Below are 17,772 nucleotides of genomic sequence, written 5' to 3'. Positions count from 1 at the left end.
ATTAATTTCTGAATAGTAAAATAAAAGTCCTTCAGTTAACTGTGAATGTAGAATTTCTTGCAGTGTTAGAAACTGGTGAAAATTCTAAAATGGCTATCATTATCCTTTATGGACCAGAAAATACTACCGTGCCACCTATAAAAGTACATGTCTTAAAAATGATTATTGTGATTATTTAGTATTTAGCAAAAGCTTACATGATATGATATGATAGTTTGTATACTATTTATTGTTATCATATATGAGAATATATATAAAATTCTTTCTGTTCAGATTTCTTTAATGAAATTAAAAATATATCTGTCTTCTACAGGCTGCTTGTTTCCCTCTCATCCATTTAATGGACGACAGTTCGAGGCCTATAAGAAAAAAAAGCAGTAAACATTAGTTTATCTGAATATATTCCATTCTAAAAAAAAATGACATCTTTATCAGAGGAAATTTAAGACAGTTGTCAGAAAAATAACTATCAAAGATAACAAACGTTTCTATACTTCAAGATCAGTTTATATATATGATTATTGATATAAATATTTAGCTCAACTTTCACTAAACACATTAGAAACAACTAACAATTGGGCAACACGAGTTCTATTGAAATCCGAGTCTAATATCATATGTACCAAATTGCTTCAATAGTAGCACAATGTAGAATAAATCAATGGCATTCAATGATTGAATACATTATTTGATGTAGTAATCGAAATAAGTATCAAAAGAGGGACGAAAGATACCAGAAGGACAGTCATAAATCAAAAACAAACTGACAATGCCTGGCTAAAAATGAAAAAGACAAGCAGACAAACAATAGAACACATGACACAACATGGAAAACTAAAGAATAAGCACCACGAACCCCACCAAAAACTAGGGGTGATCGCAAATGCTCCGGAAGGGTAAGCAGATCCTGCTCCACATGAAGCACCCGTCGTGTTGCTAATGTTATAACAAACCCGGTAAATAGTCTAATTCGGTAGGTCACATTCATGAAAGGGAAGGGAATTGTAGTTACGACGTAAGGAACATATCCGATATCATTTGTTAAACGGTATTCCTTAACGGTCAACCAACTCGTAATGACGTCCGTAAAATTTTCGAAGGTATGATTTCAACTTCACCATTTGGAACTCATGGTTTAATAGCTTCTTTGTGAGCAGCAACCCTTTATCAAGAAAATCATAATAGGAAATGCAAGCACGGATATCGTATCAATTGGGATACATATACCCCGTATGCGGGTGATGCTGGAATGTTGCTACTTAAAAATGGAAAGTTCACAATTTGAAATCATCTCTTTTGTTGTAAAGTTTTGTTTTCAACCGACCCTGTAAGTCAAGATATAAAGCCGACTTAACTGTATATGTTGTATCCTTTATCTCTAGTTCTATGGGATAGATGCGTTCAACATAGTCACCAAATGTTTGATTATTTAGTGAAAGACCGTCATCTATATAGCGGAAAGTAGAGTTAAAGGATATTGCTAACTTCTTATCTTTCTTCATAAGAAGTTCCTGTATTAAATCAGGTTCATAATGATAAAGAAACAAGTCGGTAAGAAGAGGGGCACAATTGGTTCTCATTGGAATGCCGAGAGTCTGTTGAAACATATGTCCTGCGAACGTAAAAAATATGCTGTCGATCAAAAAATCAAGCATCTTGATAATGTCTTAGAGAATCAACTTATTATCACTACGACAATAGATTCACAACAATTCTTTGTAATTAACGCCGTGAAAACTGAAGTTCATTATCTCAACTTAACCCTTTCGCAAAGAGAACATACTGGAAGAGAGATGGGGAGATTCGGCAAACATATATCTGAACTTGTCTAAATTAATTCACAATTTAAATGTGAGATACTTTAGATTTTTTAAAATAACGGTGTTTTGAATATGATTGAGAATTAATCTCAATCCTAGCAGAAGACCAAATATTCAACTGTAGAAATGAAAATAAGAAATGTCTTGTATAATTATAAACTTACATGTGAACATTCACAAATATAACCCATTTGATATATATGACAGTGAGCATCATTCCAATCATATTCAACTTCTGACCAAAAATGAACACAGTCTTCATTCGTAGAATTGCTCGGTTCGCCTAGATGCCAGTGAGAATAACTAACTGCCGAAGAGTCATCAACCCATCTCAAGTCACCTTCTTTTTTAAAGTCTGACAATCCCATCCAAGAGCCAAGTTTGTGTTTAACCGATTCTGTTTCAACGACAACAAACACATAGTATAGTAAAAAGTGTCAGTTTATAATTGGATAAGTATGTATCCAAATCAAAATGACATTACAAGTAAGCATGGTACGATTGACATCATCAGTAAGGCGACGCTGTTATTTCCAAAAAAAAATGTTGAGTTTTGAATTTGAATTTATAATAATAATAATAATAATAATAATAATAATAATAATAATAATAATAATAATAATAACAATAATAATAATAATAATAATAATAATGATTATAATGATTATGTTTTTATTATGATTTTTGAATAATACTGTAAGATTTGAGTAACGTTCATATTTAGTAACAGAAATATAAGGAACAATTGATAATTCACCAAATAAAATCTTTAAAACATAATCTAAAGTGTAGTTGACACACTAAATGCATTGTACCTATCGTGGATGTTTAACAAGGTGGATGAAAATATTATTTTTTTATACATTTAACAATTTTGTTATTCACTGATTTTGACACAGCCTTTTTCAACTTTTGATCTTCAGTGCTGTACAACTTTGTTTCCTTTTTTTGCTTTCGATCTTTTATATCTGGGTGTCACTGGTGAGTCTTGTGTGGACGAGGCGCGTTTTTGACGTATTGAATTTTAAACCTGATGCTTTTTGTTATTCATTAATCATGTGTTTCTTTGTTTAATACGTTCTCCTATTTATTTGTATTGTAGTCCTGTAATATTATGTTGTCATTTCAATGTTATATTTAACATTGCCATTAACGTGCGAGGTTTGGCATGCCACAAAACCAGGTTCAACCCACCATTTTTTCCTTTAAAAATGTCCTGTACCAAGTTAGAAATATGGCCATTGTTATATTATTGTTCGTTTCTGTGTGTGTTACATTTTAACGTTGCGTCGTTTGTTTTCTCTTATTTTTGAGTGTAATTTCACATTGCGATAAGACGTGTCACGGTACTTGTCTATCCCAAATTCATGTATTTGGTTTTGATGTTATATTTGTTATTCTCGTGGGATTTTGTCTGATGCTTGGTCCGTTTCTGTGTGTGTTACATTTTAGTGTTGGGTCGTTGTTCTCCTCTTATATTTAATGCGTTTCCCTCGGTTTTAGTTTGTTATCCCGATTTTGTTTTTTGTCCATGGATTTATGAGTTTTGAACAACGGTATACTACTGTTGCCTTTATTTATGTGATGAATCAATATCTTTATGCCAGAAGGTTAGCATTCTTTCATATCAAAATTAGTAATGTACTATTAGACCAATTGATTAGATTTTTAAAATCTTAAAAATTATTAACACATTCTTTTTCTCCCATTCGAATACATATGCACCAAACATATGACAACGTCAGTGTGAGTTATCATAAGTAAAATATACTTACTTTTAAGCATGGTAACAACCCATGAGTTTTCTGCTGAATCTGTAATTTTCACAAGGTATCCTCCCATATTTTGACATTGTTTCTGGAACGACAGTATAAGAACATTATACACTGGACAATAGCAAAACATTACAATCATTACTTCAAATGTCTACTTTTGACCTTTCAATGATTTCTTCAATCTATCTGCATACCTTTAAAGAATATTAGTTACATTACAAAGTATTGACAGAACATGCGAAAAAGGAACATAGGACGTGAAAAAAATTACAACCATTGCATTACCAAAGCCCGCAGTAGTAATTACAGTGATGTGTTTAAAACTCCTTAATCATGTTAATATACCGGAAACTACACACTATAAATAACCCTGCAGAGTTCGGTTGTTTATATCTAAAGCTATCTAAACGTATTTAAGACAAATTAAATCGTTTACCACAAATCTTGCATGTGGGTCTTAGGTAGTGGCACTTTGAACCAGTTCTTCCTATATACAAATAACAGAGAAGTATTGAGCCAACACCTGCTGGATCATCGAAAAGCTCTTGGTTCCATTGAATTTACAAGAAGAACGGAAATTTGTGGATCATTACCTTTGTAAGTCTAAATAAAAGAGACCTACCGCAGCATCATGCCAATTTTTACCATCAGGTGAAAAAAAGTAGCAGTGAGTTTTGTATTTTGTCCAACCGGCAGGACATTTTGCAGTGCATTCACCAGAGGCTGTAAAATCACATATATAATGTAAAACACAAGAACTGTTCTCAATGTTAAAATGAAAAATTCGCTAAGTTATTTGTTTCACTTTCGACTGTTCACGAAGTACTTTTTTAATAAGTGATTTTAACAAACACTTCACAAATTGAAAATCTATCTCGTTAGAATCTACACTATCACATTTCCATTTCATTTTAGTAAAGATCGTTCAATATTTTATATTTAATAGTTGTCAAATTGTTACAAACTGGATCTCCAGGATGTTTGCTACTTTGTTTCAAAAGAGCAAGTTTAAAAAAACAAACTTGTATGAATCATTGATAGTATATGAATGAAGTTACTAAAAACGCAGAAGAAAATGAAATGTCCGTAAGCTTGTTTTTGAAATATATATATTGCCAATGAACATTTGGCGGGAAATAATTCTCTCTAGATTTGTCATGTATTTAACATTGGCATCTTTTATCCGTTCAAATGAAATGGATGTAAGCAATCGCAGCATGTATAGACAATCGTGCAGTCTGTAAAATCAGAAAACCAATATCTTAATGTTTGCTATAAAAGGCATTGACATTCAAAATAACCGTAAGCATTGCACTAATACAAATGTTCGATATTAAACATTTCTTGTCTCTATTAATCTTTTTGCAGTTCCAAGTTTAAAAAGTTTAAATTTACCTTTAAGCTTTTTTTCTATGGACTGAAGCATCCTAGAGATCATTGATTTCTCATCGGATATATCACATGGATTTGAAAAAATCACAGAAATACAGCACATGAGCAGAATTGCAGAAAGGAACATCCTGTAAAAACTAATCATAATCATAAAAAAAATGATATATCAATGATCTTAGTCTGATTTACGTTGTCATTGGTCCTTTCCTTAACAGACGGAGGGACAAATAATTTCAATCGCACAACATTTCCCAAACTGTTTAATGTAAGAATTGTATTAATCAAAGTTTTTACAAAAGTGATTTATTTTGATATATTTGTATTTAATGATTTGATGAAAGTTGACACAGAACCTGTAGATTCAATTAAAATTAATACAGTAAAACGATATAACGGTTGAATGGGAACTTTATAAAACTAATATTTGGTTTTATTTCTGAAAGCATGTTTTATTGAATCACAAAGAAATAAGGAACGCAAGTATATTTGAAAATATTTCTGTTTTGATATCGATTATAGTGATTGTATAATGTTCTTACGTCTGTATACTACAAAAGATATGTAAAGATGTCTCTTATGATATTTTTAATTGAAATAAAATTAAATAAAAATAACATTTTACCAAATCATACGTCATTTACGAAAGTATATACAAAATATAACAAACCTTTTTGGTATTTGATGTAAAGTTAAAAAGCTGCTTCTGAATATTGGTGTATGATATACGAACAATGTAACCTTATTGTGTATATCTTCTGCATCAACCTGTTACTATACGTTCATGTATTGTATTACGGTAGTAAAGTGTACAATATCTGAAAACGACTGTTTCCCTTGAATTTGCAATTTTTTACTTTTTGACTGATCCAATATCCTGATTTTGATTTTAGTAGTAAGATTATTTTATTTCAACTATATTTTCCCTGAATATTATGACTCCGAGATCATTAACTGTGAATGTGTTCTGTATAAGGTTTGCAGTTTAAAAAAATAATCAAAATGCATGAGACATCCATTGTGTTTTCTTTGCACAAACCTATAAATAGGAATCATATATCATGTAAACAAAATGCGTACGCTTCATCTGCACTAGATAATTGTTCGCAGTGGCTTTATTTTGAAGTTACATAGAAGATTTACACCTTTATTATTTTTTTTTTGATAATTCGAGTTTCATGCTAAGAATAATTACTCTCTTGAAATTATCATTCATGTATTATGTGTATCATACGATGTTTATTTACATGTACTTGCATAGATGTTTTATTTAGCGCTCGTAATATTTTATTAGTTAGAATATATTACTAAGCTTTCTATTCTTTAGACCATCAATTTCGTCTAAAATTTGTCAAGGAAACAGCATTCCAACGATTCGAGCTACATAAAACAACCATGTAAAACAAATAAAATTGTGTTTGTTTGAAGTAAGAACTGAATTGGTACCAACAAATAGGTTAGATGTCATATGAGGACAGATATCAAACAAAAATATACCAAACAAACACCGAGACTCTTTTCATGTACTTGTGAACTAAGATCTTCTAAACATTTTTTAGGGAGCCTACCATGAAAGATGGATACATAAAATTTTCGTTTGAGTTATATTAGTTGTAAAATTATAGCTGCATTGTATTAAGTATATTCGAAAAGATTTATAAAAAAATAGGGAAATGATGATTTCTATAAATAGCAAAAAAGAAAAAAAAAAAACAATTTACCATGAAACAAACAAACTTACAGGTGCATTTTTGTCATTTAACAACAATTTGACATTCAGATGTTTTTTTCTATCATTGCAAGGAAAGATAATTTATTTTAGGTCCGAGACCACAATTGTCGTCCCTTGATTTACGAATATAGTCCCTAGTGTTGACACTGGGTTACTTGGCTATATTTTTCTTACCCCTTCCAAATTTATTTTTCCATGTTTGATGCCTCAAATTGGAAGTAGGGGGTGAAATTACACTGTAAAAAAACTTGGGTCCATAAATTTAAAGAAAAGTAGTGATTTGGTCCAGTTAAAAATTGTTAAAAATTAGCACTTAGGGAGCTGTCAAAAGATTTCAAGACGCCCTAAACATAAAATTGTCCATATTTTGAGTTAGAGGAGATGAAGTTTTCTAAAATTTTGATATAATTTGTCCCAAAAGTAGTACAACATACTTTAAAAATTTCATTTAGAAAGTGGAGGTGGGATTTTTTTTTTTATTTTCATTTATATTCTAAAAGAAATGCTCTACGCATTAATGGTGGACTCGGACCATTATGAGACAAAGATGAATCAATATTTAATAAATATTCTAAGCGTTATGATAATTTCAATCATCTTGTAGCTCTACAGGCGCTGAATTAGAATACCAAATCATGAAATGAAAATAATAATATTAGTAAGGTTGACCGAACCTGGTATTTTTTATCCGTGCATTATTTAAAACACGCAATTACAAAATACTCCACGCTGAATCTGAACGGGAAGTTCCTCCACAAATAGCAATATCAAAAGCTCAAAAACCTCAAACGAATGGAAACAACATTAGTATTCCTCATTTGGCACAGACATTTCACTATGTAGAAAGTGTAGATTTAACATAATTTGACAGCTAGACGACGGGTGCCACATGTAGAGCAGGATCAGCTTACCCTTTCGGAGCTACTGAGATTACCACCAGGATTTGATGGGGTTCGTGTTGCTTAGTCTTTAGTTGTTTATGTTGTGTCTTGTGTACTGTTATTTTTCTGTTTGTCTTTTTATGTTTTAGCCATGGCGTTGTCCGTTTATTTTCGATATATATGTTTGAATGTCCCTCTGGAATCTTTCGCTCCTCTTTCACTGGTAAGAGAGTTGCCTAAATTCATTTATATTTACAACAATGTTTGAGTAACACAAACAAACATACAGAATGTCAAAAAATTGGGGTACAGCAGTCACTCATGTGTTATAATCTTAATCACTATAAACATGAAACAATGAAACATATATGTCAACAAGCTAAATTGTATGTTGTCACTCTTTAGACAAAGCATTGGCAATAGTTTTAATTGTTGCGAAACCTTTGACAACTTATGTGTTTAAATGTCCAACGGGTCAATGAATGGCTTTATGTTATCTGTATTTAGCATTAAAAATTTGATGCAATTCCTACAGCAGGATAAAAGGGAATATCCCACCCCCATGTATATGTTTGTGTATGTTTCGAGAAAAAATAAGTACAAAATGGAAATTGTTCCCACTTATCAACATCAAATAACCTTCGTAAAGACAAAATGATATGTATTCTTACACATTTATGTAGTTTATGTGTAAAAAAATATACCCGGTAAAGTCGCATAAAAAAGAGAGACAGATAGAGCACAAGGTAAGGATGAATATATTTTGTCAGTTTAAATTCCTATCCAAATGTATTGAAAGATATCATAACAAACAGTTTATTGTTGAAGGCCGTACGGTGACCTAGAGTTGTTAAAGTCTGTGTCATTTTGGTCTCTTGTGGACAGTTGTCTCATTTGCAATCATACCACATCTTCTTTTTATATTAAACATTTGAATTGACAAAGGTATGTATAGATTGGTTTGATAATCATGATGAGATAGACGTTATTATGTCCCAATATAGAAACTCTAACTTCTAAGTTTTATGTAATTAAGTATAATAAAACGTCATTTATTCTTATTCAATGTCTAATTTTATATACAAGAAAAATGAATTCGACAAAAATGTCTTTGGTTTCGCCAAAATTAATTTTAACCACAGTGTTTGACAAGTATAATTTCAAATTAGATAAGACAAACAAGAATGTTTTAGGAAGGTACCTGCACTATATTTGTTTCGTCAAAAAAACTATTTATATCGTCGTATGTACCGATGTTTATTTAATACTAATAAAATCAAATCTTTGTGAAACAAATGTATGTACACGTCATATAATCCGTACCAGTAACATGAGTAAAATTTTCAAAAATAGTGATATTTCTATGTAGTAATAGTTTTAACTAGGATTAATTGTAATAATTTTATATATTATTCCTTTCATAATGATTTAAAATTTTAGAGATAACCGGGATTATGTTAGGGCCTTACCGAACCGACGCATAGTTTGGGTCTCAATTGAGCGTTTAATAAGGCAAACGCAATCTCTTCTAGCGAAATTATTTCACGCAGGTTGTTACGATAATTTATCTAAATCTTTACTAAATTAGTTTGACACTATCACGTAAACTTTGATGCTCACATTGTAGTATGTATTACGTACAATATGATAACACAAATACCTAAAGAATGCTAAAAACTGCAATAACGACAGATTATATAAAAAAAGAAGATTAAAATGACATATAAATCAACAGCTATAGGTCACCGTTCATCCGTCAACAATAAACAAAGCCCATACCGCATCGTCAGCTCAAAAGACCACGAATGACCAAGTAAAACAATTCAAACGAGAAAACTAACGGCCTTATTTATAGATTCATCCGAAAAATCTCTTTTATACCAAAATATGTTTGAAAAGAACGGACATAGGGTAAACATAAATTCGTTTAAGCATGTTAGATAAAAAAAAACGTATAGTATGTACTTAACAGTAACATCTCTTCTTTTTGGTTTTAATATACAGAGGACTCAAACACATTTGTATAATTTAAAACTTATGCGCACATTTAATCCACTTAGCCTCATCAGCTTACGTCCTACCAAAACTGTTATTTGTTATCATATATGAGAATAAATACAAAATTATTTCTGTTCAGATTTCTTTAATGAAATTAAAAGCATATCTGTCTTCTACTGGCTGTTTGCTTTCCTCTCATCCCTTGGACGGACGACAGTTCGAGGCCTATAAGAAAAGAAGGAATAAACATAAATGTGTCTGAATATATTTCATTCTAAAATAAAAATTTGACATCTTTATCGGAGGAAATTTAAGACAGTTGTCTCGTAAAATGACTATCAAAGATAATAAACCTTTATATACTTTGCAAAATCAAGTCAGTATATTATCCTTAAAGTTTAAAAACTATTTGTATTGCAGTTTGCATCACGACTGATATTTCTTTTCAATGTTTGACTGTATGGTCCCTTGTTTAGAATTTACTTCAACAGGAGTAATTTGACAATAATATAGATATAAACACGACGATTTTCTGAATGATTCGAAAACGGGTCAGTTTATTATATGATTATTAATCTAAATATTGAGCCAAACAACAATCTACAAAACGCTGTAGAGAAAATTAAAGATTGGACAACATGAGCTCTATCGAAATTCGAGCCTGATCTCATATTTGGCAAATTGCTTCAATAGTAGCGCAAGGTAGCACACATCAAGATAAATTCAATGATTAGTTACATTCGTTGATGCAATAATCGAAATAAGTATCAAATTATTATTACGACAATAGATAAACAACGCCGTGAAAAAACATGACTTCATTAAGTTCGTTATCTAAATTTAACCCTTTTGCAAAGAGGGCATGCTGGAAGAGTGATGTTTAAATTCGGCAAACATATATCAGACATGTCTTGTCTAAATAAACTCACAACTTACATATTGGATATTTTATACAATAAGAAATACATAACTGTAGATATGAAAATTAGAACGGTCGTGTACAATTATAAACTTACATCTGAACATTCACATATATAACCCATTTGGTCTATACTGCAAATTGCATCATTCCATTCATAATTTGCTGCTGACCAAAAATGACCACAGTCTTCATTACTAGCATTGTCTGGGTTTCCTCGTCTCCAGTTAGAATAACTGACTGGTGAAGAGTCATTAACCCATCTCCAGTCTCCTTCATTCTTAAAGTCTGCCATTCCCATCCAATAGCCATGTTTGTGTTTAACTGATTCTGTTTTGCCATTAATAAACACACACATATATAATTTATAAAGGGCCACTCAAAACGATCTCACAAGTAAACATGCTACGACAAACAAACATCAATAACACGACGATGTTATTTATAGCTGTGTAATCTGATTTTCAAACAATACATATGTTTTCAAAATGATATTTGGCCTGTTTTATTTAGATTCAAACTAGTTGTTGGTTTAAAATAACCTGAAACATGTTTACCTTAACCCATTAACCTGTTAAAAAAACGCAACGGTTAAAGAAAAAGTTTAAGCTAAAAACAATTCTTAACAATGAAATATATCTTAAAATGTAATGTTCACGCATTGTAGTAAATATAATGGAATTTGATGCGACTGTCATACAAGAGAGAATTTTAGAGCTTAAAAAACAGGTCCGGATGCCATTTTTCTATAATTACTGTAGGCTTTTTTCAAAGCTCTAGCATTTTTTTTCTAGTTGCATAGTTCCCCTTTATTATATGCATATAGATTTGAGCAAAAGGCTTTGAAATCAATCCTTGTTGATGTTAGCATGTATTTTTGTTATATTTCTGAACTCAAAGAACTTGCGTTAGAATACATAAATTATGGCAAAGTACCGTTGTTAATTCCGTTTATTATACCTCAGTTATCATTTTCTATATATTTATAATAAGTACACAATACTTTTTAATTTTTCAAATTGCAAGCGTTGAATTATTGTGCCGGTCAATAGTTTCTAATTATTGGACTCGATGAAACTTTTTGCCCGAAAGCGTCATTTTATTTTGCGGAATTTCCAATGCCACTTCGGGATTGGGGGTTTTTGAAATTACCGAGGGAGTATCGACATCGCGTTTAACCTATTGTACCTAGGGCTGACATCAGCGCAAGATGTAGCATTAATAGTTCAGAATATTTATGAATTAAATGATTCGGTTGGATTTCAGATTTTTATATAATGATAGTTGATTAATCATCGCTATTTACTGTCTGTTGTCTTTTTCAATATTGTCGGTTGTGACTGGATTTTCATGGAACAGTTCGTTTAGTGTCAGGACAACAGTTTCACAATAAACTTACTATTCCACTCATATCCAGTCAACATGTATCCAATATCACCTTGATTGAAATGAAAATATACACTCAAATTGTCCATTGAACTTGAATTTATTTAAGAAATCTTTAAAAAATATTTTCACACACTTTTTCATTTACATTTTCTCAACCTTTTTATTTTTTGTCAAGTTTCTAATACATATGTCCCAAACGTATGACAGTGGTAGTGCGATATATCATATATATAAAATATACTAACTAGTGATCATGTCAACAACCCATGAGTTTTCTTCTGAGTCTGTAATTTTCGCAAGGTATCCTCCCATAGTTTGACATTGTTTCTGGAATGATAGAAATAGCATGTTATACCCTGCAGAAAAAAACCCCAAAGCATTGAATTCATTAGCTTTAAATTTCTATTTTTGACCGTTAAGTGATTTCTGAAATCTATCCGCACACTATTTTAGAATATTTATAACATCAAAAAGTATTGACATAAAATGATATAACAAACAATAGGACTTGAACAAATGGCAACCATTGTATAGCATACATAAAAAAATCCGTGTGTACTGATTGTAGTATATGTAAACATGGTAAAATTAAAGGCTTGTTTTTAAAAAAACTCCTTTATCATCTTAATATACCAACAACCACTCACTATTTATCCAATATCCTTGCAAGGGTTATTTTTTGTTTAAATTACAAGGTACTATAAATTTAAGATTTGTGAACTAATAATTATTTTACATGTTGGTTATATGAAGTTGTACTTGTAACCAGTTCTTTCAACAGAGAAGTATTGAGCCAAATCTTGATAACTAATTGAATAGCTTTTGATTCATTTGAATTTACCAGATGAACGGAAATTTGTGGATCATCACCTCTGTAAATATAAATAAAAGAGACATACCGCAGCATCATGCCAATTTTTACCATCAGGTGAAAAAAAGTAGCAGTTAGTTTTGTACTTTTTCCAACCGGCTGGACAATTCACAGGGGCAGTGCACTCACCAGATGCTGTTGAAATAAATAGATAACGTTTAAAACCAAGAACATCGCTTGATGATAAAATGAAAATTCGCTATTTAGTATGTGTTACACTTTCGGCTGTTCACGAAGTTTTTATGTGATGTTAACAAACAGTTCACAAATTTAAAACCTATCTCGTTGAAATCTACCCAACCACATTTGTTTTATTTAAACATAGATAAATGAACATTTGTTAAGAGTTGTTAAACTGGTCAAAATTGGATCTTAATTAAAATAAAATAAGGACATGAACACACATATCTTATGGTCGGCTATAAAAGGCCTCGACATTAAAAATTATTATATGCATTTCACAGGAGACTGTTAAAATTCAAATATTAAGTATTAAACATTGCTTGTCTCTTTTAATCTTTTTCCATTTGCCACAAGTAACAGTTTTAATTTACCTTTAATCTTGTTTTCTATGGACTGAAGCATGCACTGAACCATGCTGGCTATCATTGATTTTTCTGTGGATATATCACATGGATTTGTTGAACATGTTGAATCAACCATAGAAATGCAACACAGAACCAGAACTGCAGAAAGGAACATCCTGTAAAAAATAATCATTACGATCATAAAAAATAAGTAATAAATCAATGTTATCGTGTTTATAGTTTGATGTTTAGTATGGCGTTCATTATCACTGAACGAGTATATATGTTTGTTTAGGGGTCAGAGTAAGAACGCCTCCGGGTGCGGGAATTTCTCGCTGCATTGAAGACCTATTGGTGACCTTCTGCTATTGTTTGATCTATGGTCGGGTTGTTTTCTCTTTGACACATTCCCCATTTACATTCTCAATTTTATCTTAATATGATTCATTCTGTCATGGGTCCTTTCTTTAACAGATGGAAACTAATTTTGGAAGGGTAAATAATTTCCCAAAACATCTAAAAGTTTCAGAGTTGTATCAATATAAATATTAATAAAAATGCATTATTTTATTATATCTGTATAATTGTTTTTTTAAGGTTGACACAAAACCTGGGAATTTAATTTCATCTACGTTTAGAAATAAAACGATAAAACGGTTGAATGGAATCTTCATCAACCGAATATATGTTTTATTGGATCGCAACGAACTAAAGAAAGCAAGCTATTTTCAAAGTACTTTTGTCTAGATACCGATTTTAATAATTGTATAATGTTATTACGTCTGTATATTATCAGATAAATATAAAGTATTAGGTCAATGTCAGAAAAATATAAACTTTTGTATGAGGCTGACAAAATGTTTACAATTCTTTTTAATATTTTTATGATATTGACCTAATATTGTTTTTATACTGCAACTTAAATTAATACATGGATAGCTATTTCAATTGGAACACAAATTTCGAACTTATTTGTATTCCTTAATGAACTCCTGACTGTGGAAAAAGTGTTTCATGATGAAATTCACGTTGTATTAAATATAGCTGTGTTACTATATTACGAGTGGCAGCATAAATAATTATATTACATTGTATTACATTGTACTACATGTCTCTTATAATATTCATAGTTCAAATAAGATGAATTGAAATCAATTTTACGAAACCATAAAAATACAATACTGTATAAAAAAATAACAAACCTTTACGGTATTTGATGTAAAGCTGATACTGAAAAATAACTTAATAGTGGTTTATGATATAATAATAATGTAACCTTTGCGTGTATATCTTTTTCATCCAACTGTTACTTTAAGTATGGTATTACAGTGGTAAAGTGTTAAACATCTGTTACCGATTTTTTTCCGTAGAAAAAACATTTTTTAACTTTGTGACTGATCCTAGTAGAATATCGTTGGCAGCACAAGCAACTATTTTTAGTAGTCCATGTAATTGTATTTATATTGATAGTTGGAGTCTCTCCAATTTTGTGACGTTATATTGTGTATAGTTTAGGACCTCAGTGCCATACAAACTGTTTGACAAGGCGTACGTTTGCCAGAGTTTTGATGAGACGATTAGCGATATTCTTTTCTGGCACTTAGGACCATGCATAGCATGTAAAGTACCTCGGGCAATTTTTAACCGGTCTTATGTATTTATTCTTTACAGTTCTTTTAAGTCCAAAATGTTTAACATCTTTCTTTTCGTCAATTTTATTATTTCCTAGATATGCATTCAGTTCTTGTTGCATTTTTATTAACGGCGCAATTTCAAAATTTGTATGATTGTTTAATACTATATTAAGTTTTGTTCGTCATATTATCGTCTATATCTAGTAGAGCCTGAACCTCGGTCAGTTTGGCAATGTCATCCGCACAAGATGGATCAACACCATTAATGTTGCCTATTCTTGCACCTATGCTTGACCTTTCTTATGTCTCTAGGATGCTGTTTATATAGAACAGTCAATAACTCAGCACCTTGTCTGACACCTAATTCTTGAATAAATTTATCTGAAATCCTATTGTTCCGTTAAACTTTAACTTTTACATTCCTGTACATATTTCTAAGCAATAACCCCATATTTCCAGCAATTCCTTCAAGATACATTTTGTTAAATGGAATTTCGTGATGTAGTTTATCAAAAGCGTTTTGAGCGTCTAGTGTAATCAATATGAGTTCTGGTAGGGTTTCTCTGTAAAAATCTGCAGCAGCAGATACAATAAATGCAGTATCTTATGACGATGCTTATTTTGTGAAGCCTCTTAGTAAATAACTTTGAATTTTGAATAGTTTGGGTTCGAACCGGTCTTTTAGAATACCTTTTCCTAGGATAGAAAAGTTTTGGTTGTTGTAATACCTGTATAGTTCTCTGGATGTAATTTATCTTTCCCACTCTTGTTTACCAGAAAAACTACACTTTCTTTTGTTTCTTGTGGCAGATCTTTATTTTTAAATATAAGGTTCACTCAATGCACTACGTACGTTAAAAGTACTTCTGGTATTAGTTTGAAATGTGCTGCTGATAGTCCATCAGGAACACTTCTTCCTGCCCTTCTAATACATTAGTATTGTAAATTTCTATATTTGTTTCTGTTTCCATTTCTCCTATAATTTGTTTTGTATCTTTATCACTTTATGCTTTTCTGTACTTAAGTTTTGTTGACAGTTGAGATTGTCAAGTTTGTATAAATTTAAAAGAAAAAAATCCATCCATCAATTTCATTAAAAACTATAACGTCAGTTAAAATGTTAGTACATTTCCTTTGGTCCTTAAAAGTTGTGGAACAGCTTAGTGTCATTTTTAGATACCTGCATAATTGTCTCAGTTAGTATATTTCTTTTGGAAGCATTTGCACGGATTTATGCACTTCTCATTTTTTTATGTTCCTTGTTCATTCCTTTATACTTACTATTGTCGAAACTTATCATTAAAAAAGCCAACTTTGACAGTTTTGATGCTTAAAGTTGATTTATAGAGAATTTTTCACAATAAAGGTCCCTATTGTAAATTGACGTGTATGGTGATCTGTGTCCTGGCCCGTTCGTGCCCTAAAATGATGTTGTTCTCTATCTTTAGTATTTAATATTGGTTCTTTGACTGAATTGTGTAACTTTATTTTGTCTACCACAGTCCAAGTTTGTGACATCAGCTGAATTTTTAGTATTAACATTGTCTGTACTCGGCTCAGTATACCCATTTTTTTAGTACAGTAGTATAACATGTAGCTAAATTTTTTATAGTTTGGCATTTTTCAAATATTGGCAACTTGCCAGCAATATATTGTTGTACTATTTGGGCTTTTTTTTCTATTAAAAAAGAAGATGTGGTATGATTGCCAATGAGACAACTCTCAACAAGAGATCAAAATGACACAGAAATTAACAACTAAAGGTCACCGTACGGCCTTAAAAAATTTGTGTCCCTTTTGGTTCCAGTTTTTGATTACTCGGTGTATGTTGCCTTGGTTGAAAAGGTTGATTTGTTGTGTTGGATTGATAAATTGACAATCTTATTTTGATAAATTAAAGGCTGACATAACTATGTTGTTGGTTGTATAAATTTTCGTTAAAATTTCGTGCGGTTGGTATAAAAAAATGCATGCTGATGGCTATTTAGAGGAGTTATTGTCTGATAAAATTTCCTGCTTTTATGTTTATCGAATGCGCAAAATTGTGAAGAGGTTCTATATAAGCAGACTGTGTTGCAGTTGGATGGTGTAGTGTTTGTGGTAAAGTGATAAATGGCTGATGAAAGACAGGTGGTTCTGTTGTTATTGGCTGATGTAAAATAATTGTTGTATTGGGTTGTTGTTGTGATACAGATGATACTGTGCTGGTTCCCTGTTGTGTCATACAATACACGTTTGCAACCATTTCACTTACCTCTATGTGTTGTTTCATATTGAGTCCGTGGATACTGAATTTATGTTGCATTTCTATCTTTGATTTGTCTAGTTGGGATTTGATTTTAGCTGTCATTCAGGGTATAAGTTTGTTCATTCTGCTCAAACACTTTACTCTTACTGGCACTTTTATTTCCATTGAGGTTTTTTTGAAGTAGTGTGATCGTGTTTTCATAATCTTGGTTTTTCTCCTCCAGCATTATTACGGGGCTCTCTGGGATGACAACTGTTCATCTGTGTCAGTATTAACTATTTTAGTATTTCTCTTTGTTTTAGCTTTCGATAGTATTTGGTCATAGCTTCGATTTACCTCTGAGGCACTTGATTTTTTGTTGTCTCTAGTAAATATCGTTTTTATCAGTATTTCTTCACTGCGTGATTATTCTTGGTTAGATAGATTTTTTGCCTGCATTATTTTCCCCTGTTTTCCTCAGATATTTTGTCCTATTCTCAGATTGTTCATTAATCCCTTATCTTATCTATCATTTGTCTAAACAGTAATTGTCATTTCATTTCAAATATATACTTTCTGAGTACTGTTATTCGTTACAGTACTGTGAAAG

At 31.2% G+C, this 17,772-nt stretch overlaps 2 protein-coding genes across 2 annotated transcripts; both read right to left on the bottom strand.

Annotated features, from left to right (window-relative positions):
* Nucleotides 1-208: 208 nt before the first annotated feature.
* On the bottom strand, nucleotides 209-5,769 carry LOC143078215 (perlucin-like protein). Its single transcript, XM_076253146.1, has 6 exons — nucleotides 5,655-5,769; nucleotides 4,991-5,124; nucleotides 4,218-4,318; nucleotides 3,596-3,677; nucleotides 1,985-2,217; nucleotides 209-359 (listed from the first exon to the last, which is right to left on the bottom strand). Exons 2-6 carry the CDS (start codon nucleotides 5,112-5,114, stop codon nucleotides 330-332), a joined length of 570 nt encoding a protein of 189 aa, XP_076109261.1. The 5' UTR covers nucleotides 5,115-5,124; nucleotides 5,655-5,769; the 3' UTR covers nucleotides 209-329.
* Nucleotides 5,770-9,720: 3,951 nt separating this feature from the next.
* On the bottom strand, nucleotides 9,721-14,532 carry LOC143078214 (perlucin-like protein). Its single transcript, XM_076253145.1, has 6 exons — nucleotides 14,504-14,532; nucleotides 13,329-13,477; nucleotides 12,803-12,909; nucleotides 12,149-12,230; nucleotides 10,612-10,844; nucleotides 9,721-9,820 (listed from the first exon to the last, which is right to left on the bottom strand). Exons 2-6 carry the CDS (start codon nucleotides 13,474-13,476, stop codon nucleotides 9,791-9,793), a joined length of 600 nt encoding a protein of 199 aa, XP_076109260.1. The 5' UTR covers nucleotide 13,477; nucleotides 14,504-14,532; the 3' UTR covers nucleotides 9,721-9,790.
* Nucleotides 14,533-17,772: the final 3,240 nt, after the last annotated feature.

Source organism: Mytilus galloprovincialis, chromosome 6, assembly GCF_965363235.1.
Source record: "Mytilus galloprovincialis chromosome 6, xbMytGall1.hap1.1, whole genome shotgun sequence".
Taxonomy (NCBI): domain Eukaryota; kingdom Metazoa; phylum Mollusca; class Bivalvia; order Mytilida; family Mytilidae; genus Mytilus; species Mytilus galloprovincialis.
This window is presented reverse-complemented; position numbering and strand designations above follow the sequence as displayed.

Coding starts and splice junctions, on each gene's coding strand:
- LOC143078215 (XM_076253146.1), bottom strand. CDS start 5,114: ATGTTCCTTTCTGCAATTCTGCTCATGTGCTGTATTTCTGTGATTTTT. Junction 2,218..3,595: donor GGTTGTTACCATGCTTAAAA/GTAAGTATATTT, acceptor TCGTTGAAACAG/AATCGGTTAAACACAAACTT. Junction 360..1,984: donor ATATTTGTGAATGTTCACAT/GTAAGTTTATAA, acceptor TTTTTCTTATAG/GCCTCGAACTGTCGTCCATT.
- LOC143078214 (XM_076253145.1), bottom strand. CDS start 13,476: ATGTTCCTTTCTGCAGTTCTGGTTCTGTGTTGCATTTCTATGGTTGAT. Junction 12,231..12,802: donor AAAATTGGCATGATGCTGCG/GTATGTCTCTTT, acceptor CTATCATTCCAG/AAACAATGTCAAACTATGGG. Junction 9,821..10,611: donor ATATATGTGAATGTTCAGAT/GTAAGTTTATAA, acceptor CTTTTCTTATAG/GCCTCGAACTGTCGTCCGTC.